Source organism: Adelges cooleyi, unplaced genomic scaffold, assembly GCF_023614345.1.
Source record: "Adelges cooleyi isolate 19-005CV unplaced genomic scaffold, UGA_ACOO_1.1 ACOO_flye_CR_arks_rails_tigmint_CR_PRNA_26, whole genome shotgun sequence".
Lineage (NCBI taxonomy): Eukaryota > Metazoa > Arthropoda > Insecta > Hemiptera > Adelgidae > Adelges > Adelges cooleyi.
In genome coordinates this window covers 468,215-492,108 of record NW_026095926.1, presented here as the reverse complement: position 1 = coordinate 492,108, position 23,894 = coordinate 468,215, and the positions used below count along the sequence as shown (strand labels likewise).

At 31.2% G+C, this 23,894-nt stretch overlaps 4 protein-coding genes and 1 long non-coding RNA gene across 8 annotated transcripts; 2 read left to right on the top strand and 3 right to left on the bottom strand.

Annotated features, from left to right (window-relative positions):
* Positions 1-539: 539 nt before the first annotated feature.
* Positions 540-4,787, top strand: LOC126837607 (lipase member H-B-like). The gene is made up of 7 exons (XM_050571539.1): positions 540-836; positions 1,876-1,993; positions 2,057-2,208; positions 3,394-3,642; positions 3,733-3,921; positions 4,367-4,529; positions 4,606-4,787. Exons 1-7 carry the CDS (start codon positions 779-781, stop codon positions 4,652-4,654), a joined length of 978 nt encoding a protein of 325 aa, XP_050427496.1. The 5' UTR covers positions 540-778; the 3' UTR covers positions 4,655-4,787.
* Positions 4,788-6,286: 1,499 nt separating this feature from the next.
* Positions 6,287-10,016, top strand: LOC126837610 (protein fem-1 homolog B-like). Its single transcript, XM_050571541.1, has 12 exons — positions 6,287-6,661; positions 6,739-6,913; positions 7,006-7,209; positions 7,373-7,534; positions 7,626-7,818; positions 7,891-8,034; positions 8,131-8,305; positions 8,428-8,574; positions 8,656-8,882; positions 8,985-9,098; positions 9,196-9,323; positions 9,410-10,016. Exons 1-12 carry the CDS (start codon positions 6,509-6,511, stop codon positions 9,565-9,567), a joined length of 1,980 nt encoding a protein of 659 aa, XP_050427498.1. The 5' UTR covers positions 6,287-6,508; the 3' UTR covers positions 9,568-10,016.
* A 333-nt stretch (positions 10,017-10,349) lies between these two features.
* LOC126837611 (zinc finger protein 32-like) lies at positions 10,350-13,068 on the bottom strand. 3 transcript variants are annotated; one of them, XM_050571542.1, is made up of 4 exons: positions 12,723-13,068; positions 12,483-12,603; positions 11,751-11,873; positions 10,350-11,647 (listed from the first exon to the last, which is right to left on the bottom strand). In XM_050571542.1, the coding sequence occupies exons 2-4, from the start codon at positions 12,578-12,580 to the stop codon at positions 10,855-10,857; spliced, it is 1,014 nt and encodes a 337-aa protein (XP_050427499.1). In that variant the 5' UTR covers positions 12,581-12,603; positions 12,723-13,068; the 3' UTR covers positions 10,350-10,854. The 3 variants fall into 3 exon arrangements, with proteins under 3 accessions (XP_050427499.1, XP_050427501.1, XP_050427500.1); XM_050571544.1 differs by having other exon boundaries at positions 12,761-13,068; XM_050571543.1 differs by having other exon boundaries at positions 12,765-13,068.
* A 4,403-nt stretch (positions 13,069-17,471) lies between these two features.
* LOC126837622 (uncharacterized) lies at positions 17,472-18,211 on the bottom strand. Of its 2 annotated transcripts, XR_007685587.1 has the most exons (4): positions 18,109-18,211; positions 17,994-18,034; positions 17,845-17,934; positions 17,472-17,757 (listed from the first exon to the last, which is right to left on the bottom strand). It is a non-coding gene; the product is annotated as an uncharacterized LOC126837622 (long non-coding RNA). The 2 variants fall into 2 exon arrangements; XR_007685586.1 differs by lacking the exon at positions 18,109-18,211 and having other exon boundaries at positions 17,994-18,100.
* A 2,318-nt stretch (positions 18,212-20,529) lies between these two features.
* On the bottom strand, positions 20,530-23,680 carry LOC126837620 (uncharacterized). The gene is made up of 11 exons (XM_050571553.1): positions 23,655-23,680; positions 23,499-23,561; positions 23,252-23,314; positions 22,787-22,816; positions 22,573-22,602; positions 22,455-22,481; positions 22,257-22,307; positions 21,957-21,986; positions 21,520-21,552; positions 21,184-21,273; positions 20,530-20,918 (listed from the first exon to the last, which is right to left on the bottom strand). Exons 4-11 carry the CDS (start codon positions 22,800-22,802, stop codon positions 20,644-20,646), a joined length of 552 nt encoding a protein of 183 aa, XP_050427510.1. The 5' UTR covers positions 22,803-22,816; positions 23,252-23,314; positions 23,499-23,561; positions 23,655-23,680; the 3' UTR covers positions 20,530-20,643.
* Between the last annotated feature and the right edge of the window lie 214 nt (positions 23,681-23,894).

Here is a 23,894-nt window from a genome sequence, read left to right as displayed (position 1 = left end):
TTGTTGATGATCTAAAGTTATTCTCAAGTTGTACTCAAGCACGTGGTTGGTTATAAATCTGAATTGATTATTACACGTGCTGTGTAATACAAATGGATTCTTATGTTTACAAAAGACCCTTCAAAGTAAATTTGTGAATTTCTAGCAATTAAATTCACCTTTCTACACTTTTGAAGTCAAAATTAATATGTGCTATGGTAGTTTAATCTTACCAAACCTAACCAAACCTAACCTAACCAAACCTAACCTAACCTTACCAAATCTAACCTAACCAAATCTAACCTAACCTAACCTAACAAAACCTAACCAAACATTGGTAGATAGATTATACGTAGGTATTATTATAAATACTAAGCTACAAATTTATCAACTTCGCATTTACATTATCTTTGGTTGTTTTTTTTGTTTTGTTTACTTATTATCATCTTTTTGTCTTAAGACGACATTGTTATAGTTTAATTTTTTTTACACGACAAAGTGAAGTGTTTAGTGTGTGTTATCATAGCATGACCTTTAATGTTACTTTAAATCTCGGTAGGCTAGATCCACGTGTGTTAATCTAGCTTTATTGTGACAATAATTCGAGACTGCCAACTAGCGGTGACGGATAACAGTAGCAACGCTTAGTTTAGTTAGGCAGTCAAGAGTGTCGTCAGTCATCCACGTCTCATTGCTCATTCTACAGTAGGTACCTACGCGAATACTGTTTCAAAGTTATTGACTAATTATTAAAAAAAAATAAACCCATTTGTTTAGTATTTTTTTTGTAATAAAAAATATGTCGTTCTATCTGTATTTATTGATTCTGGTTTCAATGAATGCATCGTCGCAGAGCAGTAAGTTGTTTTTTTGTCATTGTCCGTTTATGTGTCTTAACCCTTCACTGCATGAATTTTTTTTATTTTTATGAAAAAATTAGAAATTATTAATATTATAATAAAAATATATATTATGCCATTTTTATGTGTGTTTACTGCACTCTATCTAACTATATGCTAAAACTATGTATACCTGATTAATCATAATTCCTACCTTCAATTTTCAAACTATTAGATGTAATATAAAACAACATTTGAAAACGAAAACATTCAAAAATAACAAATTTCAACAGTGTATGAACATTATTAAAATGTTATGCGTACAAATCAAATATTGGGGCTTGAACTTTTGGGAGTGCTAATTTTGAGTCTGGGGGTGTTAAAGTCCCCTTAGCACCCTCCTAATTGCGCATATTGTGTAAAGAAGTTTAAATTATAGGTATTAAGTATTTATTTTTATTCTAGTTAATTAATAATTGTTTTACAATTTTGTTCTTTGATTTTTATATTATTGAATGATTTAAATACAAATAATCGAATGGTTTGTATAATTCTCTGTCACTGTATTTTAATATTACCAATACACTCAAAAGATATTATGTTGTTTTATTATAACCTAACCTAACAAATGGAAAACCTATAAACTAAGCTAACCTATTCTGTGATTTTAATAATAATATACTCAATGAAAAACCTAAAACCTATTCTAACCTAACCTAACCTAACCTAAAACCTATTCTGACCTAACCTAACCAAACCTAACCTATTCTGTGATTTTAGTAATAAAAAAAAGTTAAGAGTAATCACACTTCGTTTCATGGATATTTCCTGTGATGGTGTAAAGATAAAAAAATAATGAATTTAACAACAAAAACACTCGTCGCTATAAAAATAAATATTCACTTCAGTTTTATCTGTAAAAAAATTGCGCCAACTAAATCATCATTGTGCAAACAAATGTATTAAACTAAACAAAAAACAACAAGACGTTTAACGATAATTTCTCCTTTAAACCGACAATAGGTCTAAACATAACCATATTATGTTTTGATTTTAGCTGACACTATTGTCCAGAGCGACGGACCACATTATCAGCACAGCGATTTTGTTTTTGAAAACCAACAATGGAGTCGGTATAATGTATCGAAGCATGTATTTTACTGGCTGTACACAAGGTTTTTGGAATTGAAGTTCTACTCCACTATGAAATAACTCAATAATTTTGGCGATAATTTCAGGGAGCAAAGTGGGGGTGTGCTTTTGGATAAAAACGATCCGAATGCAATTGAAAAATCTTCTTTCGACGTGAAAAACCCAATAAAAATACCTGTTCACGGTTGGCATGGAACTACTCACGAAAAGGAAGGCCTCTGTTCTTCGTTGGTCAGATGTAAGTCAAAGAAACGTTACTTAGTGCTAATTACCGTGTGACGAATCAAAGGTCTATCTAGACATATGACTACACCGTCTTTGGGTAGCTAGATATCCGGGATCAAAACTCAAGGAAACGTTTTATCCTATATTTGATTATTAATTAAGTGATGATGAACTCTTAAAAAAATAATGTTATTTTTTAACAAAGAAAAACAATATTTATGTTGTTGTGTAAAAAAAAAGACACGCGGCACGAAAATTGAAAGACTAATGAAGAATTTTTCAACAAATTTTATACAACGTCTTGTGAAAAAATTAAACTTTAAAGTTAATTTTCTAATGGTTACAAAATGTGATCGTGGCCTTTTTTTAAACACAAACATCAGATTCGTTTTAATCATCTGACCTGTTAGGTAATATAGTTTGAACAAAATCTATTTTTTTTCCAACCATTTATTATTATAAAGTGTTAAAATTATAACTATAGGTATTAAGTATTTTATTTTTTATTTCAGTTAGTTTAGGTTAGGTTTTAATAATTTTTTTATAATTTTACTAAGTGATTTTTATATAAGACATGATTTAAATACAAATAATCGAATGGTTCGAATAATTCCCTGTCACTATATTTTAATATTACCAATACACTCAAATGATATCATGTTGTTTTATTTTAACCTTACCTAACAAATGGAAAACCTAAAACCTAACCTAACCTATTCTGTGATTTTAATATTAATATATTCAATGATATACCTAAAACCTATTCTAACCTAACCTAACCTATTCTGTGATATTAATGATAATGTACTTAATGAAAACCCTAAAACCTATTCTAACCTAACCTAACCTATTCTGTAATATTAATAATAATGTACTTAATGAATAACCTAAAACCTATTCTTACCTAACCTAACCTATTCTTTGATTTTAGTAATAAAAAAAAGTTAAGAGTATCCACACTTCATGCAGATACATCAACACATGGATATGTTCTGCAATCTAGTATCTCTAATATCTTATCTCTAATCCACTATCTCTATTAGTTCACCTCCATAATTCCTTAATTATTTTATGATTTTAATAATACAGACTTATGATTTAAATACAAAATAATCGAATGGTTTGAATAATCCTTATCACTATATTTGAATATTACCAATACACTCAAATGGTACCTTATCTTGTGGTTTTATTGTAGCATATTTGGACATAGGACGTTTCAACGTGGTGTGCGTGGACTGGAAACAATACTCGACGGATGTAACTTACGCCACGGCTAAGTTGAAAGCAAAATACATTGGGTACGACATAGCTAAAATGGTATTACGGTTGACGAAAAATTTCAGCGAAGGAGTCGAAGGCGTTCATTTAATAGGACACAGTTTGGGTGCACATATTTGCGGATTTGCTGGCAAAAAGCTAAACAACGGCCTACCGAGGATCACCGGTTGTTAAATAATAATAATAACAGCTGTTGTCTTAATCAAAAGATAGTATAATATTATTATTATGTTCAATTACTTTGCACTTGCTGTAGGTTTGGATCCTGCGAAACCGTTGTACGCCAAAAGTGGTCCCGATGATAGGATATCCGACACTGATGCGGTTCTCGTAGACATTATTCATACGGGCACCAAACGCCTTGGATTATGTCAACCCTTAGGGCAAATTGACTTTTACCCAAACGGCGGTGAAGCACAACCTAATTGCGGCAAGAGTGATAAAAGTATGTTATATTATTTTTGTCATACACGGTGTCTCCAAAAGAATGGTGGGGTTTCAAACGGCTGTGGGTTGTGAATTATTGGACGACTGTGAAACATCTAGTGGCAGTCATTCGAAACTTGACAACCCTCTTATTCATTCAAACCCTACCAGAGCGTCGTAGGTCCAATACTTCACAAACTACAGCCGTCTGAAACCCCACCATTTGTTTTGGGATACCCTGTACTTATCGACAAAGATTTAGTCACTCGATGCTCGAATCTGCACCAGAGGCAATTTAATTACTTTTAAACTGATTGTACAATCCAGCGAGATGGCGATTGAAACATAAGTGCAACTAAACATCAAGAATCTAGAAGATTTATGAGATTTTTGGGTTTAGCGGATTCGTATTAAACGTTTGGTTATTATGTTTTGTCTATAATGTTTTTTTTATTTAATTGCAGAATCTGGATCGTGCAGTCATTGTAAGTCCTATCATTTTTATGCGCATTCCATATGGGCCAAAGAAGATTATCCGTCTCTTGAATGCCCTTCGTGGGAAGACTATAAAAAAGGAAATTGTGAAGGGATGCCCGAAACCTACATGGGCGAATTCGTAAATTCAAAGTAAGCCATTTCAGCGAACGCTATCTAATCCGGTTTATTATAATAATTGATTTGCATGCATTTACTCTGTTTACAGACTCAATGGAACATTTTTCTTGTATGCCTACAAAGAAGACATACCGTGAATGTCATTGTAAAGTTATTTTCTAAACGGAAACGTTCCAACACTTTCGTCGATAAATGTATATACATATATTACTTTAAATACTAAAAAGATTTTACAAACAACTATAGTCCACTATTTTTTTTTTCTTAAATAAAATGTATAAAATATTGAAAAGGTCGTTCATCGTTTTATAATTTTATGTGTACTCTGAGAGAAACCGACGTCCGGATATTATACAACAACTTGAAATTCAGAATTGCAAAAATAGTCTTCTAAATTTTCGCGCCATGCTAAGATATTGTTGATAACAGACAAGTGATAAGAGATTAGAGATAAGTGATAAGATATAGGTGGTAACTGATAATAGATAAGAGAATGAACACAATAAACCGCAAAAACATATCCACGATTAAATGTTATTTTTTTTATTATAAATAATACTTAATTATTCATTATTATCGACATTAACGCGTAGAATAACACTATAAACGACGCTTGTTTTTTACATAATTGGAAGCGATTTAAAAACTAACTAGACGCCCTAAGACACTTGTTTCAAAACAAAGTCTGAATTCGTTGTACAGTGTCATTATTTATAGACATCATAAATTATTATTATAGTGCATTATTTATACGGTAGAAAAAATAAATTGTTAAAAACATTGTACTTAACGACAATAATGTGGTTAAAAATCAATTTTTAGTACATTAGGGTTAATCGTCCGTGTACATGAAAATGTATTGCCATGGTTACCAAATTAACACTGTAATGAAAATATTTTCAAATACCTGTTAACCATTGTTTCACGCACACATAGCAACCTAAAAATTTACCACAGTCAAAGTGTAATAATTTCCCCCTTTTTGTTTGGTTTTTTCCTTAATAAAAAAAAAAAAATTGACCGAGGAAATTTTCAATGTAATATAAATAAATTTAATAATATAAAATGAGTACTTTTCAAATTTTAGACCTAATGAAGTACCTTGCAGGTAGGATTTATGATCAATAGAGTTGCTACACGAATAAATGGGTTTGTAGAAGACATCTTGGGTGGAAAACATAAATAAAAAATTGATAACACATAATTATTGTAAATCATTCCCAAACAATATGCATTAAATCTAAAACTGTACATTTTCAAAACGGTTTCAATTATTCTTTAAACGTTTTAAAGCGTTTTTTAGCTAACATTTAAACATGCTTTTCTTGGATAAAAAAAAAAGTGAATATTTTACTTTATTAATACTAATACCATTACCTACTCGCGAATAGTGACTTTCATATTATGTTTGATAGGTAATGGAAATATTTTACAACCATACTTTGGCACTGGAAAATAACAAACAGATTATTTATTAATTATTAATAAATAAACACTATTATTGCATTGTCGCTGTGTAATTTGTACCTGTTTTTTTTTAAGACTATTTTTTTCAAAATTGTCGACAATGCAAGTGTTGTTATCTATTCAAGGCTAACATTTTCGAATTTTACAAGTAACCTCGACTCCTGCACCCGATGAATTATAATGAAAATGATTATCATTATTTTTAATAAGAAAAAAACACTATTAACATTGCTGTCGGCTAATTATCAGTGACGATTTTTGTGATAACTGATAACTGATAACAGAAATATGATAACTCAGCCTTTTTAGTTTTTTCTTTCCTATGTCTTACATTAACTGCACGGCTATTGAGCACTGTTTTTGACTTGACACCTAATCGGCGTTGGAAATAATTTTAAATATCTAATTCTCATTCGAATCTAACAGTGTAATCGCTGTCGACATTAACTCAATATTATAAAACATTCTCTCTACTCGCGTATTATGTGAATAATAATTAGTCGAGTGTGGCTTGCAGTAATAAAATGACTTATCCAAATAGTTTCAAAACACTTGCTCCGTTTAAGTTTAGTCCCAAAGACGAATTGCGTTTTTCCGTCAGAAAAGGATATGAAGTACATTTTTTCAAAGCTTTGAGCAAACTCGACAGTGACACAATCGACGATGTAATCAACGAGGTACGTTCTTCTTGGATGGTAAAATGATTTTTCAAGTAGTTTTTTTACGAACAAAACACAAATTGTTTACGTTGCAGACGTACACGGACGATAAACAAGTCGTGACCATTTTAATAGAAGCCGCTCTTTACGGACAAATAAAAATCATAAACTATATTTTGTCAAAGTTCAAAGTGAATTTGGACGCCGAAGGTAAAGTAAATCATTTTGGTTCCATGGTCGAAGGAGCGACGGCGCTCTGGTGCGCAGCCGGTTAGTATAGAATATTAAACGAAGAATATAATATGCTCGTTTTTGTCGTTTGCGTATCAGTCGTGTTAAGACAGAGTGTAAATTGTCTGTAGGTTACGGACACATGGAGGTAGTCAAGACTCTTCTCGCCAACGGCGCAAACGTAGATTATTGTACAAAGTCAAAATCCACTCCGTTAAGAGCCGCTTGCTATTTAGGCAGAATAGACATTGTCAGCTACTTGGTTCAAAACGGAGCAAACGTCAACACTACGAATATTTTCAACAGCACCTGTCTAATGATTGCATCATACCGAGGCGAGTAAACAATCTATTATCATCTCTTAACAAGATAAGGAATACAATTAATTAATCATTTTCTTATACAAGACATCGTTATATTTTCATGGCTGAGGCGGTCTAGCGTGTGTACTAATTAATTATTCCGATAAACGGTCGTGTGTGTGTGTTTTTTTTTTAGGACACAAAGATGTGGTAAAATATTTGTTAGAAAATGAAGCCGACGTTAATAAACAAACCAATTGCGGCGCCACGGCTATGCATTTCGCTGCCCAAGCGGATCATGTGAAAATTGTCGAATTACTTTTGGCGCACAACGCTAAACATTTAAAAAACGAACACTGTAAGTACGAAAAATTCTGAAAAATAGTCGTAAAAAACGATTACGTTATAATTTTATGAATCTAATAAGTTTACATGTGTATATGTTGAAGCTCTCACTCCGATTTTGGTGGCGGCCGAACGGACTCATATTGTTCTCGTGTACTATCTTCTGGACGCGTTGAGCTTGAGCCGGGAAGAGAAAATCGAAGCCGAAGAACTACTGGGCGCTTCGTTCTTGAACGACAAAGACAATTACGACAACCATTTGGGATACACCATTCTGTTACACTCGATGGAAATGAGGTAATCAATTTGCAAAAAAAAAAAAATACTACTTATAATAATAATAACAATAATAATATTCAACCAATTAAGGTATAACGCCGAGCCGATTGTTCCCAAACGAGTTTACAAATGCGTCGAAGCTTACGGCAATCGTATCGAATGTCAAACCGTTGAAGACTTGATGAGTATAAAAGAAGATTCAGAACCTTTACATTACGAATCGTTAATTATAAGGTAACACATTCGAACGACTCGGCCGAACCAGAAATACATTTACCGGTTTTTAATGTCAATTTAATATAATATTTTTTTTCACTTTTTACTTTTAAGAGAGCGAATATTAGGGGAAAAAAATCCAGACTTACTGCAGTCGATCATATACCGCGGTGCTGTTTATGCCGACGCGTTTAACTTCACGCCTTGTATTAGACTATGGTTACACGCCATGAGAATAGCTCAAGACAATCAAACTAGCACTCATAAAGACTTACTTCGTTTTGCACAGGTACGCCGTAACAATAAAATATATATATATATATATATGTATATAAATAACGCGTGTTGGCCATCGACGACTTCGGTATCAGAAAATATGACATAATCGTACAACGGCTATTATTGTCTTAGGTATTCTGTCAAATGATCAAAGCCAAGTCTCCCATAGAAATGTCGGATCTCAAAAAAGTATTAGGGGCTACTACCGAAGAACTGAAACGCAATCAGAAAAAATTGTCCAGCAAGTCGCCCGAAGAAGACAACGGAACCGCGACCGAGGTACTGCTTACTTACAAAATATCGAGCAAAGTCAAATTTGTTTTAATTTAAATACAATTGTCTTTATCTCGGCGGTTATAGACGGAGTACTACGCCAATATACTGTCGACGCTCGGACTGATAAACGTCACCAGCTTTGTGTTGGCGCAAAACGTCGGCGTGGAAGATCCGCTAAAAGGAGAAGTGCTGAAAATCATCGTGGAAATAAACAAATTAAAAGTGAAAACCACCAAAGGCGAGACGCTGCTTCATTTGTGTCTCAATTACGATACGAACGTGGACAATTTATTTACAAACGGAATCTGTTGGTAATAAAATAGGGCGGTCGACATTATCGTCGTCGTTGACGAAACGTATTATGCAAAACCAACCCAAAGCCTTTGCACTAAACACCTGATTTTTGGTTACAGTTTTCCCAATTATCCCACAATGAAGTTGTTGATTTATTGTGGCGCCGACGTCAACGCGATCGATAACAACCGAAACACGCCGCTTCATTATATCGACAAATTCATATCGGATTTGTACGATCATTTATCAAAATTAATCATAATTATTATATTTTCTAATCCGATCGATAATGTGTATTTAATTATTGTTGTAATTGGCGTTCCATTTCAGCCCTCATATACCGCACACCAACAATTGTTTGGACACCAAGAGAATGGTGATGGAATTGCTCGATTCGGATGCGCACACGGACTTTGTCAACAACAGAGGAGTGTGTCCACATACGGGATTTCTCAGCAGTAAGATAATATTCTCGGTTGATGGACTTACATAAAAATAGCGTGTACGTACATCGCATTGACGATGTTGCCCGTTGTTGTTTCAGCCGTGTTCAATTTGACCAACAATAATCCGATGAGTTTGAAATGTCTGGCGGCCAGATGCGTTCGACGGAATATCGCCAAAGTAAATTATCACAATCAGTTGCCGTCCGAATTGGAAGAATTCACCAATTTACACGGAGTGGACGATCAAGAAGTCTAATGACGGCTATTCTTGTTTATTATTATTAGTTTTTTTTTTTCGAAAACCCGTACTTTGGTTTTTTCTTCTAAATTTGAGTTATGCGTTTTTGTGTTAGTGACAGACTTGAAAACAAAGTAGAAAAGCGTTATTTATTTGTTTGTACAAATCTCCAGGTTTGTAATGTATATACTATATAATATGTAATCGTGTGAATTTAATATTATAGCGAATAATATTATTTCACAATACAATATTTATAATTATTTCAATTTCTTTTGCCGACTGTAAACGTATTCGACTCACATCTATCTAATAGTGTTATACTCTAGTCAAAATTGGGTTCTATTTGTGTGTGGGGTTATTGTGAGATTTGCAACACGGTTCACAATTCAATACTGGACATATGATATTTTAGGTTATTATGATTAGAAATATAGTTTAATTAAATGAATAGAATTTATTTCAAACTTGCGTTGTCTTTTCGTAAATATCGATATACACCAGTAACGAGTTGATACGATAGCAACGATGCAATTGGTTTTTTAGAATGTTCAAAACTTCAGTGTAAGCACTGGTGGTGTGTGTCTAAATTGTATCGTTTGAATTTCATATTTTACTTATAAAAAATATAGTTAAAGTTGTAATATTTAAATACAATAACGATAATTGATTTGTAAAATAAAACTATATTATTATAATTTAACGGTTATGTGTATAAAAAAAAAAAAATACAATAAAATTCGAGCAAGCTTGTTTTATTCGGCGTTATAGTACAATAATAATATTATAATAATATAAAATATATAAAAAAATAAAATTGTATTTATTATAAAAATAATATATATATATAAAAATATAAATAAATTTAATGTACCCGTTATTTAATTTAAAAAAATACATACAACTAACATTATGTATATCAAATACATAGGAGAATATCTAAATAAATTTAAGGACGTTATCGTTTTCACAGCAAGGGCGCTGCTTTAACACTAAAAATATTTAGAAATTCCCTCAGCCGTGCAACTTAAACAATTACGGGGGTGCTGAGTACACCAAAGCCCCCCCCCCCAAAATGGCTTCTATTTTTCTATGCTACCGTTTTTTGTTATTTTAAAACAAAAACATATTTATTGCAGGAAAATTATCGTTGATTGAAAAATAAAAAAATTTGAACATGGTAAAACTACTACCACTGGCCTTCAACGATCGTATGTACGTTCAATATATTATGTTTAGTCGGTATAGCCGTCGCGGAAAGCGATTAACAGTTTCCAATCGGCCAAGAGAGTTCGGATGCGCTCGTCAACAGCTTATGTCGTGCACGTTTCGTTTGTGCGTCCTCAACGTGGATTTGTGAGAAAATCGGACGTCGCACGCGTTACACGGGAACGGCTTGATCGCCGCGTGAACGGTCAGGTGAGCCGTCAACGCCGGCTTGGTGCAATAGGCTTTCGAACACACGGTGCATTTGTACGGTCTCACGCCCGTGTGGGTTCTGGTGTGCGACACGAGCGGACTGGGCTGATGAAATGATTTATTACAATATTTACACTGGTACGGTCTGATGTTGCAGTGGATTCTCGAATGGGTCACCATTGTCTCTTTCGTGACAAACGTTTTCTGACAGACGTCGCATTCGTAGCGCCTCTCGTTGGTGTGCCTGCGCTTGTGCGTGGCCATGTGATTTTTTTGCGTAAAACGCTTCGGGCACAGCGGACACTTGAACGGCCGCTCGTTGGTGTGCGTTCTCCTGTGAGTGATCAGATACTGTTTCACGGCAAACGCCTTGTCGCACAGGTCGCACTTGAACGGCCGTATATTGGTGTGCGATATCCGTTTGTGTATGGTCAGATGACCGGACTGAGCGAACTTCCTGTCGCACTGGTCGCACTGGTGCGATCTTATTCCGTAGTGCATTTTCATGTGCACTCGGTAATTGTGTCCGTGATAGAATATCTTGCCGCACACGGAGCAAACAAACGATTTCCTCAGGTCTTGTTTGTCGACCTGTATTTGACTTTCGAAAATGCAGCCGTTCAAAACGTCTTTTTCGATCTTTATCTCGATAGTCGTCATTTCTTTTGGCAACATTACACTGTGTAAAAAAAACACAATACAATTTTAATTAGATAATATTTCAGTTCAGAAACGCATTCTTATTTTCTGGTTTTTTAATGCGTTCAATAATAAATAAATACCTCGCGGATGTGTATCTTGTGATGTTGTATTCTTCATCGACGTGTTCTTGTTTTATACGTATATTTAACGAACCGTCAATCAGTTTTGATAGTTTGTTTGATTCGCCAGACAAACTACGAGTCCTATAAAAAATCGACAAAATCTAATGTATTCCAATTATTTAAAACAATAGCTAAAATATAACGTTTATCGGTTAAACATACCGTATTGCAAAATTTATAATTGTCACTATTACTCTCTTTGTGTTTTATTTACTAAAAAAAAACGCTCTTTTTAGCGAGTCCCTCAGAGAAGACAGTTAATACGTTTTACTAGCTCTACTTTGGAGCAAAAGGCAAATGAAAAAAATTATTTGGAAAACTATTTGGGGTTCGAGACAACGTCTTAATGGAGAGAACGTTCAAACTGTTTTACGTTCAATGTATGTTTTCATTTATTTATCTCCTAACCTGACCGATCAAAGGGTAACAAGTATTAACTATAGTCATAAGTGGTATAACTAATATATTTTAAGTACCCGGGTGTATAACGCTAGGAGTATTACCTGTTAAAATAGTTTCACTCCAAACCCCGTTAATTAATATAGTATAAAGGCTATGGAAATAATTTTAAGCTGTACGATAAGAATATAACACAATATTATATTAAATTTGATTTTTTGACGATAAAAAGTTAAAATTATTAATTAGTCTCGACTAAACGTTTGATATAAAAATTACATAAATACATACTTTGATTTGACAGTTGACCAAAATTGATCGAATTTGGAACTTTTCGGAATGAGTGCATCACATTTGACCAGCAATAATCTCAACTCTCGGCGAGCCATCTTTGAGGGGAAAAAAAGGGTAACTGAAATGATAAAATTAATCAAAATAAATAAACCGTAGTCTGTAAAATAAATAACGATTAACGGTAAAAGTAAATAAGTGTAAATAAATTCAACGAGTTACTGTTAAAACTATACTTACTATGTACTCGGGTGTAAAGTAAGTATTAACAAAACTACTTACTTTTTTTTTACTGCAACAGGTGTCTTGAAAGATAAATGAATGGAAACAAAAGGGCACTACAGCACCTGCCACAGAATATTCACAGATGCTCTTTTGCACTGTGTTCGATTGGATAAGAGAATAACAGAAAAACAAATTGTACAGTAAAAATAAAAAAAAAACTATGATTAAAATGTTAAAATTGTTTTTATTTTTTTCCAAAACATTTTGTAGTTTGTACCTACACCTACTGACTGACAATTATTATTATTGTGTATTTTCCTACGGTTTTGGTCTTTGAACTCACACTCACGTTTTGATGAAATCCTTACAAGATAACAGCTCACATTACACAACAATGTAAATAACGCATTGAAAACCGGTGATTAAGTATTAGTGTTCTAAACCGTTCATAGATGTCGCGCAACGTTAACACTGTGTTTAGGGTATACCTGCCTTTATTTTATACATTATCCACCTTTGGATAAGTGTAACTTTTGGGAAAATCTATTTTTTCAAATACATTTAGCATCATTTAATCCTTGTAAGTTTTTGATAATTCGCGGGTGCGCGTGAAAAAGGGGTTAAGTCAACCGCTATGAACTTTTCAGGAAAATTGAAAATAATTAGGTTTAGAAGCATATTATGTGAGATCGGGTATTAGAATAAAATAAATATTTTTTAAACGGGACAATAAAACAACTTGTTACGCACTTTCCAGTATAAATAATTAGAATTTATAAAAACGTATGACAAAAAAGCTGTTATAAGTTTGAAAAAAAAAATCGACTTAAATCTTATCGAGTTGAATTCACTCATTTTTAAAATTTTTTTTTTTAAAGGGTTAAGTCATTTTAATAATAATAATATTATTTTATTTTTTTAATATTATGACATCCTAATACGTTAGTTTAACACTAACAATTATTGTAACAAAATAAAAAAACTTAACAAGCAAAATAAGAACTTTTTATTTTAGGCGAGTTTTATTTGTTTATTTTTGTCATTTTTAGCTTTCCTAGATATTTTACTATAGAGACTGTAGCTTTTGTGACACTACACATGTGATAAATTAAAAAAAAAAAAAAAAATACAAGACCCAATTTTCATGGTTTTCAAACTGAAATATCTATTAAATGTATGTCTTACGTTATAACTGTTATCTTAAACAGTATAATAGTATTAACAATAATAATATTATGTTAAATATCTTAAAACTATTTTTTTTTTTTTTTGATACATTATTTGCTTTAGGATTTTCTCTAATTGGCATATTTCTACAAAGTACTTGGGTCGACGATTTCGGGAAGAAGAGCATCATGGTAAAATAAAAATAAATTGTGTCGCCATTTTATTTTTCCAAAACAAATCGTCTCGCTCAATACGTTCAATATGCATGTCTTTTGGCGTCCATACTACAAAATCACAAAAATCCTTTTTCGAAATATGAAGCTGTCCTCCTTGTATCTGGTAATAATAACCGTGTGTTTTGTTGTGATAAGGATTATGAGAAATTTCGCAATATTTAAGGTAAAACGATTTTTTATTTTTTACCGCAAATTCAATTCCAAGAGTTCGGATAGACATAGGACGTTTGACTTCAACTATGCCATTTGGATCTATTAAGCCATCAGGGGGTTGCAGCTAAAAATCCTATATCGGAATCAACAAATAGACCACAACATGGTGAAACTTTCAAACGGTTTTTACGAGCTTCGAACCAATTACTGTTTTCAGCCTGGCCAACAGTCGTAATGCTCTAAGACTTTTATTTCTTCTTCTGTGATTTGTATAGATTACAAAATAAAACTAAAATCATTGTAATAGATGCCCACAAAAAGATTTTAGTTTAACAATTACGATTACTTATTTTAGCTTCGATGCAAAGCGAGAAGGTATTGGTTTTACTCTGATGTGGGCTTTTTTTTTCGCTGTATACACTGTAACTTTTTTAATACTAGACCAATTCCTTCGAACAGCAACTCTATAAATCACAAATTTTGTCTAGTTTGTACTTTGGGGGGGTAAAAGTTGAAAAAATTTAAGTCTTCACAGACGAAAGTTGAAAAAACAAAAAAAAAACCGTACGAGTTTTTAAGTTAGAACTTTTACTGGCTATAGTATCAAGAAAAAGAGTCGGATCGAGTTGAAATGTTTAAAAAATATTTATTTGGTAAGCCCGCGCACGTCAGTTTTGTCAAATTCAAAATATACCCATTTCCCGCCCCCCTAGGGGGGGTACAAGTTTTTTTGTTTTTCGGGGTTTTTAGCCGTAATTTTAAAACTTTTGGGTTGAAAATTTGCCAGTAGTTGGAACTCATATGTACCCATAACATATTAAACGGGAAAAAAATTCGGCACTACAGTTTTTTTTTAATTGCCGGGAAACTGTGTTTTCGCAGATTATGTATATTTCAACAAAAACACCTAAAATCTTTAAAAAAAATTGATCAAATCATTAAAACAATTTTATTTATATCTATGCAGAATGATACTATTAGGTTTTGTGCTCAAGTACCACTCTTGACTTAAAGTTTACACAAAGTTCTTTTTTTTTTTTTTTTTTTTTAACTAAAAACCCAGTGTACCAGATGTGAGAAACGAACAGACACTAAAAACTATCAGTTGGTAACGTCTATCCGTGTTAGATTAGGTTAGGGTCCAATGATCGGTATCATAATATTGTGTTTATTACATGATATCATAGGCGACTAAATCGTGTAACTGATTATAGTAGACACTCGATTTATTGGGAAAAAAACCTATCCGTGTACTTATTAAGACATTTAATGATTCTGATACGACAAAACCACTGTCGTTATCTCGTTATTTTATAGCCTGCGTTATATAACCTTACCGAAGGTTAACTATGAGTATTTAATGTCCAACTACCTGCAAATAATGAAGAGGACTGTTGTTTTTTGGATTCAGATTAAGTGTTGGTTTTTATGCAGTATACCGCCTCAAAATGTTTTTTTTATTACACAATTTTTTTAAAGGAAAACTTATGTTTTGTATATTGTTATACTGTTATTCATTTAAAGAGATTCACGCTTGATTGTTTAAATTGTCTAATATTAGATAATCTGCTTCGTGCTAATTTTATTTTTTTAGTTTATCAACTTGTAGCTCTAATTTTGTAAAAAATATTTCATTATTTTATTACTATGTACCATTACTATTAAGATAAATTTTAATAATAATTAAGTCATAAATGATAATACTTTATTTTGTGACTAGATCAGATCTCGTGAACATTTAATATCATGATACTGCTCCTATGCTATTATTAAAAAAACACAATTTTTAAAATCTCCATAATAGGTTATTGTTAAATAACAGGCAACAGCCGACCGCTAGTGGCTATACATGTTAGTAATATTTAACTAATAAGTAATAAATGTAGGTAAAATTTATTGTTTTCTCCATCACAGTACCAGTATACGATTTATTTTAATTTAAATGTAAGAAAATCGATTTTTCTTTAGAAAATAACAAGAAATTAATATACAGGATGAGGCAGTAAAACGGCGATTTTCTAATGTATTTAAATGGTAAAAACCCGTTTCACTATCCCACCCTTTACATTTTAAGGATCTATGAAAAGGTTTTTTTAGTTGCATTTTATTTTGTACATTGTCAATCTAGTAAAATAGAAGTATAATATAGCTTTGAAATAATATAATCTGTGAAGTATAAATAGTTTGTTTGAGATTGCTTTAATGGAAGTATATAATACATAAATATTAATTTTATTGAGAATAAGCGATTATAATTTAAACTATGGAGTACAAACGATTGAAACATGAATCGTCGACCATTCCAACAAAATATAACAAGACATTGTATATGTGTTATTTGGTCCACTAAGTTTTTGCAAAAAAAAAAAAAAACCAGTACAGTGGGGTCGGGGCATAGTGGGGACGGAGCATAGTTGGGTCGGGGCATATTGGGAACGGGGAGGTCACAGGTTTACAGGAATTTTTAAATCTGAAAGTGATAAAATCACTTTCGAAAAAACGCTTCGATGCAAATCGGTAGTTAGTATTTTCAAGCCAGTACAGTCCAAACCAAGCACAGTATAAACCAGCAAAGTTAGAAAGTTTTAAATGAAGATTCTGTATTTACAAATGAGCATCAAAGCGTTTATTTGAAAGCGATTTTATTCAATTTTATCACTTTTATTTATAATAATTCTTGTAGACCTGTGACCACTCCGTTTCCTCATTGCTTTGATTACATTATGCCAATACTCTACTGTACTAGTCCTCTCGGATAAAATCGCTTTTAAATAAACGCTTTGATGCTCATTTGTAAATACAGAATCTTCATTTAAAACTTTCTAACTTTGCTGGTTTATACTGTGCTTGGTTTGGACTGTACTGGCTTGAAAATACTAACTACCGATTTGCATCGAAGCGTTTTTTCGAAAGTGATTTTATCACTTTCAGATTTAAAAATTCCTGTAAACCTGTGACCTCCCCGTTCCCAATATGCCCCGACCCAACTATGCTCCGTCCCCACTATGCCCCGACCCCACTGTACTGGTTTTTTTTTTTGTGGGCAAATTGTGTAGGTAATGAAAAAGTGCTTTTTTTTACATGCATAGTCTTTTTTCCAGTATCAAATTTTACACAGATGGCACTGTAAAAGATAAAAATAAAAGTTTTTCAAAATGCCAAAAATAAATTAACAGCGATGCGAATAAACTCACAAAGTTTTCGACTGTCGCAAAATGAAAAAAATTTAACTGCCTATAAAATCGAATTTTTTAAACTAAAATCTTGAATTTTTCACCAACTACAGAAAAAATGTGGACTATTTCGGATATTTATAGATGTTTGATTTAAAATACCAGTGGTTTTTTATTTTAAAGTTTGATTATAGTGTCTAAAATTTAACTAGGTTTTTAGAGACTTACGATAAAATTTCGACCGAGTTCGGACTGAACAATAACGAAGGAGTGTCTATGTTCCGTGTAAAATCTTCATCTAATGCATTTTCATTTTTAGCCCTAATGAGTGATTAAAAACTACAATAATGTTTTTTACACATTTAGATTTTGTTATATACTATAATCTATGTATATATATCCACTTACTTCTTATTAGTAAACCATTTAATCAAGCCTTCGTTTAACCTAGCCTTTTTTCGTTTTACATTAACGCGCAGACGACTTTTATTTCCCGTTCTGTAATTTTTTAATTTTTCCGACATTATTGAAATAAATTACAATTACTTATTACCTACACTGAGAGTCGAGAGAGAACAACCACGAATGGGAACTGGGACTGAAATTATAATAGTATTTTATCATACAAAATATTCAACTTCTCAGGATAGTGAATAAACACTAGATTATTACCTATACTGATAGTGTGACCAGACGTCCCGATTTTGGCGGGACAGTAGCGATATTCAAGCAGGTGTCCCGCTAAATATGGTGATCAACTATTCAAACAATAGTTATTTTTTTCTTATTTTCACTTATGGTGTGTATATTTTGTGTTCCATCAGATCACATCAGTTCATTTTGTACAGTTTCTATAATCTATACTGTGATATCACTTATTATCATAGAGACCTAGACATTGGTTTTTATCACGTTATGATCTGGACTCTCAATCGGCTATAGGTAACCACGGTTTTAGAAATGAAACCCAAGTGGTTACAACCATAGACCTATAAAAATTTCTTTATACATCTATGGTTACAACTGATAAAAAATCTCCTTTATTGCTCAAATCTATTGCATCAAACGATAAATACTAAGTGTTAGTAATTTTTTTATCTGTATTAAATATTTTATAAATTTGTATTAAGTATATTTAAATTTGGTTTTTATCCTACTTTGATTATAATTATAAGTTTACTTGTTATAATATTTAATACTTGTTTTTTAAAGTTACATTTTGTTTTTATCATTTTTTTGTTAAGTATTTAATATACTTAATTTTATTAAGGTATTAATAAAATAAATATTTTATGTTCAACGAAAAATTGATTTAAATTTTGATTTTTATCCTATTTTGATTATGATTTTTTTTTTGCACTGTCTAATTTTAGCATGAAGAAATAAAGGTGTACCCAAAACCAATTATTAAGGGAGATTAAATCCTACGAGTACTATTTTATGAGGAGGGATACCCCACTTCCTCTAGTTCCTTTTGAATACTTGTCCCGCTTTTATAGAATTTTGATCTGGTCACTTTACCTATACATTGTAACCGATTACCGATAACAAAATTTAAGTGTTTTTTCTAAAAATACGTTTTCATAATGTCAACAATCAATTTTTTGTCATGCTAGTTTGGCACCCCGCCGCGTCGTCCGGAGTACGTATAACAATTTTTGCCGCCAGGATCGCTACCTGACGGCCAAACTTTTACAAAAAGAAAAATCTGTTTTCGAGTACTTAACTTTGTCCGATATTTTTAAACTATGTACCATTTTAATCAGGACATTATCTACTATGTTTCTGGTTTATCAGATTTCAAACAAATATTTTAGAAAACAAACAAAACGTTTTTCTTTGTACATATTTTAAACACGATATTACATACTTTTAATATATTATAAATTAATATACAGAAAACGGCAAACACAGAAGAGAAAATAATTTAAATTTTGGTATAATTTTGAAAAAAATCTGTTAATTATTTTATTCGTAAACAGACTGCTGCTCAGAGCAATTTTGATAAAAAAAATTTCGGCGCAACCTTCCCCCTTAACTCAACAAACACTTCTTTATTATTCATTGAATATTACACTTAGACCTTAAACTATAAAGCACAAATCATAGAGTTTTTTTTTCTGAACTTTTCGGTGTATATAAATTCATTTTGCAATTTTTTTAATTCTTACCTCGAGATGATATTTTTTTATTTGGAAAAACTGTGATAACAAAATTGATAATTATTTCTTTGGAGGGAATAAAATTGTTTACCGTTTTGAAACGTCTGGTATTAAGGTTTGGTAACAACGGTTGCCAAACGATGTGCTTTTGTCTAAATTTTAGATGTCACATTATATTTTAAAGCACAGCTATATAGTAACTTAAAAAAAAAATGTAATTATATTTTTGTTTGGTTTATTTTATTTTTTAGGCGCAGTTTTTTAGCTGAAGATGAGGTAGGTCTAACTTATTATGTATCTACTACAACATGTGCAAAAATGTAGCCAAATTTTTTTGTTGTAAAAAAGTACTTTTAGTGATCATGTTGGTGCTTAAGTTTTTTTACCTAAATCGTGTACTATAATATTACGATAATAATTATAATAATAGGTATTTATATTTTTTTTTGGTCGCCAAATTGTACACATTTTATTACCAGGAATTTTGGAGGGAATCGTGAAAAAATATACTGCATGCATAACTTCTTACCGTGGTGGTACTTAACCAGTATTGATATATTGTGATATTTTTTTAATAGAAAATATTATACTGACCATATAACTTTTAAACCTTATAGTGACTCATTAGGATATAATATAAGTACTTTTGTTGATAGTGTCTTATTTACATATTTTAATTTTGTACTTCAACTGCAATATAATTTTGAAAAACCAAACGCTATTTAAAAGGTAAGACTCGTATAACAATCAATGTAATATTATTAAAATAAAAGTAAAATTATTGATAGATGTGAGGATAAGTAAATTTTTTATTTTAAGAAAATGTCTAATTTTATTCTGTGTGTAATTATATGGTAAAAACTATTAAGTATATTCTGTTTTAATTGTACGTATAAGCAACAAAATATGTGTCTGAAACTGTTTATTGGGAAACACATTAAATTCATTGACAGCTCAAATGTTGAAATACATGAAATAGGATGTAGTGCATTATAAAAATATTGTTTTAATAGAATAACAATAGTGTTGTATAATTTTAGACGAGTTATAATAATATTAATTCCTCGTCTAAACGTCTTAGCTGTTCCTCGAGCAGTTGTACTGGATCGCTGTTATTCAAGTTAATTTGGTGCCAAACGCCTAAAATTCTTTTGTATCTTTTGTGTGTACTTCCATCCCATAGCATAAAAGTCCCATTCTGTGTGTTGATCCAAACACTTTTTATGGGCGATGATGGTAATCGTGCACTCATGTATAATCCCATCATACGACTCATCCATTCCATATAGACATCATCGCTTACATGCCACAGCGGTCCATCTGAAAAATTTGTCATATTTTTTTTTAATTTGTTAAAACTAGCTTACTAGTTGCTACTTTTTTGTATGGTGCAGGACACAACTATCTTTTTTGTTGAAATAAAGTCATAAAAAAACAATAGAATATAGCTTGGCGTGGCATTGTATAAAGTACTGCTATTTGTGTTACAAGAATGTAATGTGTTAGTAGTGATCTTATAAAAAAATATATAAATATATATTTATTAACAGTTCAAAAACCAAACACTCCGTATTATTATATTTACCCAATCCACGTCTGATTATATTTATTAAAGCTGAAACGACCTGACCTCTTCTCTGTTCTGCAAGATCTGTCAAATCTAAATCTCCAAAATCTGCAAAAATGATCAAATAAAAAATATTTTAGTTATTATAGTGATGCATGATAATTGCATTAAATTACATAAAGATTTGCGATACAGCTAATTTTTGTGCAACCGGTCAACAAAAAGTTGATTTTATTTAAATTATTGTTTGACATATTATAATACGACATCAAATATAAATAAAATTAAGTAAATTTCAACTCTAACACTAGCTTTTACAGGCTATTTGCGACTGTGGAAACATTGTGTAATTACTTTGAGTGTTATCGAATTCAGGATCAACAATTCCTGTAACGAATACATTGAATTACATAGTGCTGAAAATATCAAGAAAATATATACTATAAATAGTCATCCTGATTGAAGTGTATTGTGTTATCAGCACATTATTCTAACCGTTTTTCGAAAGAATGATTTTACTTCAGCTTTATTACATCAAGTACAAAATAATGTATTTAAATAAGACATTTTTCTATCAATGCATCTACACCCGACGTTGATTGATTGTAATTATTCAGACAACTAGTTTTTCACAAAATAAATTGTATTGTACATATTTTAATATATATTACTAAGACACGTTTGAAATATGCCCCCTTTAAATCCAGATGTAATATATATATATGAAGGGAATTTCCACTCTTAAACAAGTTTTAAGGCTATTTTTGACTATCAAAAAAATTCGTAATTACTTTTATTTATATCAATAGGCAGTGCAATATCTGTAACAAATACATCAATCACCAAATCATTTTACAGTCACTCAAAAACAGAGGTATGAAATATTATTGTGTAAAATATATTAAATTATTTCTTTTACCGACATTTTGAATAAACGGTTTGTATAGTATATTTTGAATGAATATCAAAAGCTTAAGCATAAAACATATTGACTTTATTACTTTAAGCTTCAAATAGTATTTTTAAAGTTTTTCTTATGAACTACAAATATACATAATTAATTATTAGTTTTTTTTCAGTTTTATATTTACTTAATTTAATCACTAATTCTCGTCGAAACAAAAACTGCAAAAACATGCACTCTAAAATTTAAAACAAAATATTATATCTTAATGCAACTACATATTTTTAATGAACATACCAATAGGTTCACAATATGATTGTTGTCAAAGTATTTATAAATAGTGAATATGCGTTAAGTATATTAAAATATATAAAAATGTGGTTACTTTTCATTCTGTTAAGGTAATCTAATTCTGAAATTAAAACAAAAAAAGCGTGTGCACAAAGAGTATTATTAAACAACAGTGTGGAGAAACGTCCATAAAGTACAACGAAAATGATTACCCGGTATTTCGGGAAGATAATCCGTTTTTTCTGAAATGGACATTAGATAATATTATTTAATATTACCATCCATGATGTATTTAATTTTCTATTTATTTATAAACAGCAAGACGGAGCTCAAGGTAGGAAAAAAAACATGTGTATTGGATAAATCAGGAGAAATGTGCTTCACATATTAGACATATTTTCATAAAATTAAAATTAAAACTATTACCCGGTACAGCGATCATATAATTAATTTTGGCTGAAATTGACATTACAAAAATTAGTGATATTGGAAGGCGAAGGTCAAAGTAGAAAAAAACTATATCAAACAGACTTGGGAACCGTTATGAAAATATAATGGCTGATTGGAAGCAGTCGTGGCGATGAGAATATTATAAAATAATAATCGGACAGAGCTAACATCAATGTTTTTTTTTTTTTTAATAAAGATTCCATTTAGATTTCGTAGAAAAATGTAATATTCATATCACTGATATGTCTTATTGTGGTGGATTATCGAGGTGAATTAATAGAGATAGTAGTGGATTAGAGATACTAGATTGCAGGACATATCCATGTATTGATGTATGATCTGCATGAAGTGTGGATGGCGTTAACTCTTTTCAAATTTTTTTTGCGTCTACTTTTATCTTTAAGTATTTTTTAAATTATTATAATAATTATAACTAGGTACCGAAAGACTCGCGGAAAGCGCGACCATTAACTTCTATTGATTCAATTACAAGCTCCAATCCATCTAGAATAAACAAATAAAAATTCGTGGTGTACTAAAAGATTGAAATAAAATCAAATTAGGTACCTGGCGCACTTTTCTTAACTATCAATAGAAACTGTACTTTTCGATTTACAAATAACTCGACAATTAGGCACGCTTAACAAAACACTTATGTATTAGCATGTTAATTTTTTATAAAACTTACTTAATCCAGAATTATTTCCTACGGTATAATCATATATATTAAAAGCACGTGCTATGGCTAGATCTGTAATAGATAATTTAAAAAATATGTACGAAAACATTAAATTATAAAAGACTTAAGAAACATTTTTTTTTTTAATGCAACAATATTACTGACTTGTGATTACAATTTGCTTTTTACACTCCGCTGTAAACAAAAGTAATATTTTGAATTTTTTTGGCAAATTTACAACTACGACTTAAGTTGGTTATTGTGAAAATAAAAATGAATTACCTTCATCATCTGCGCAAACACTTACGATGGCATATGATAATAAAAAACAGAAAAGATTCATTTTTATCTGCAAATAACAAAAAACATAAAAGCGACTTGTATAAATAGGTCTATATTATAAAT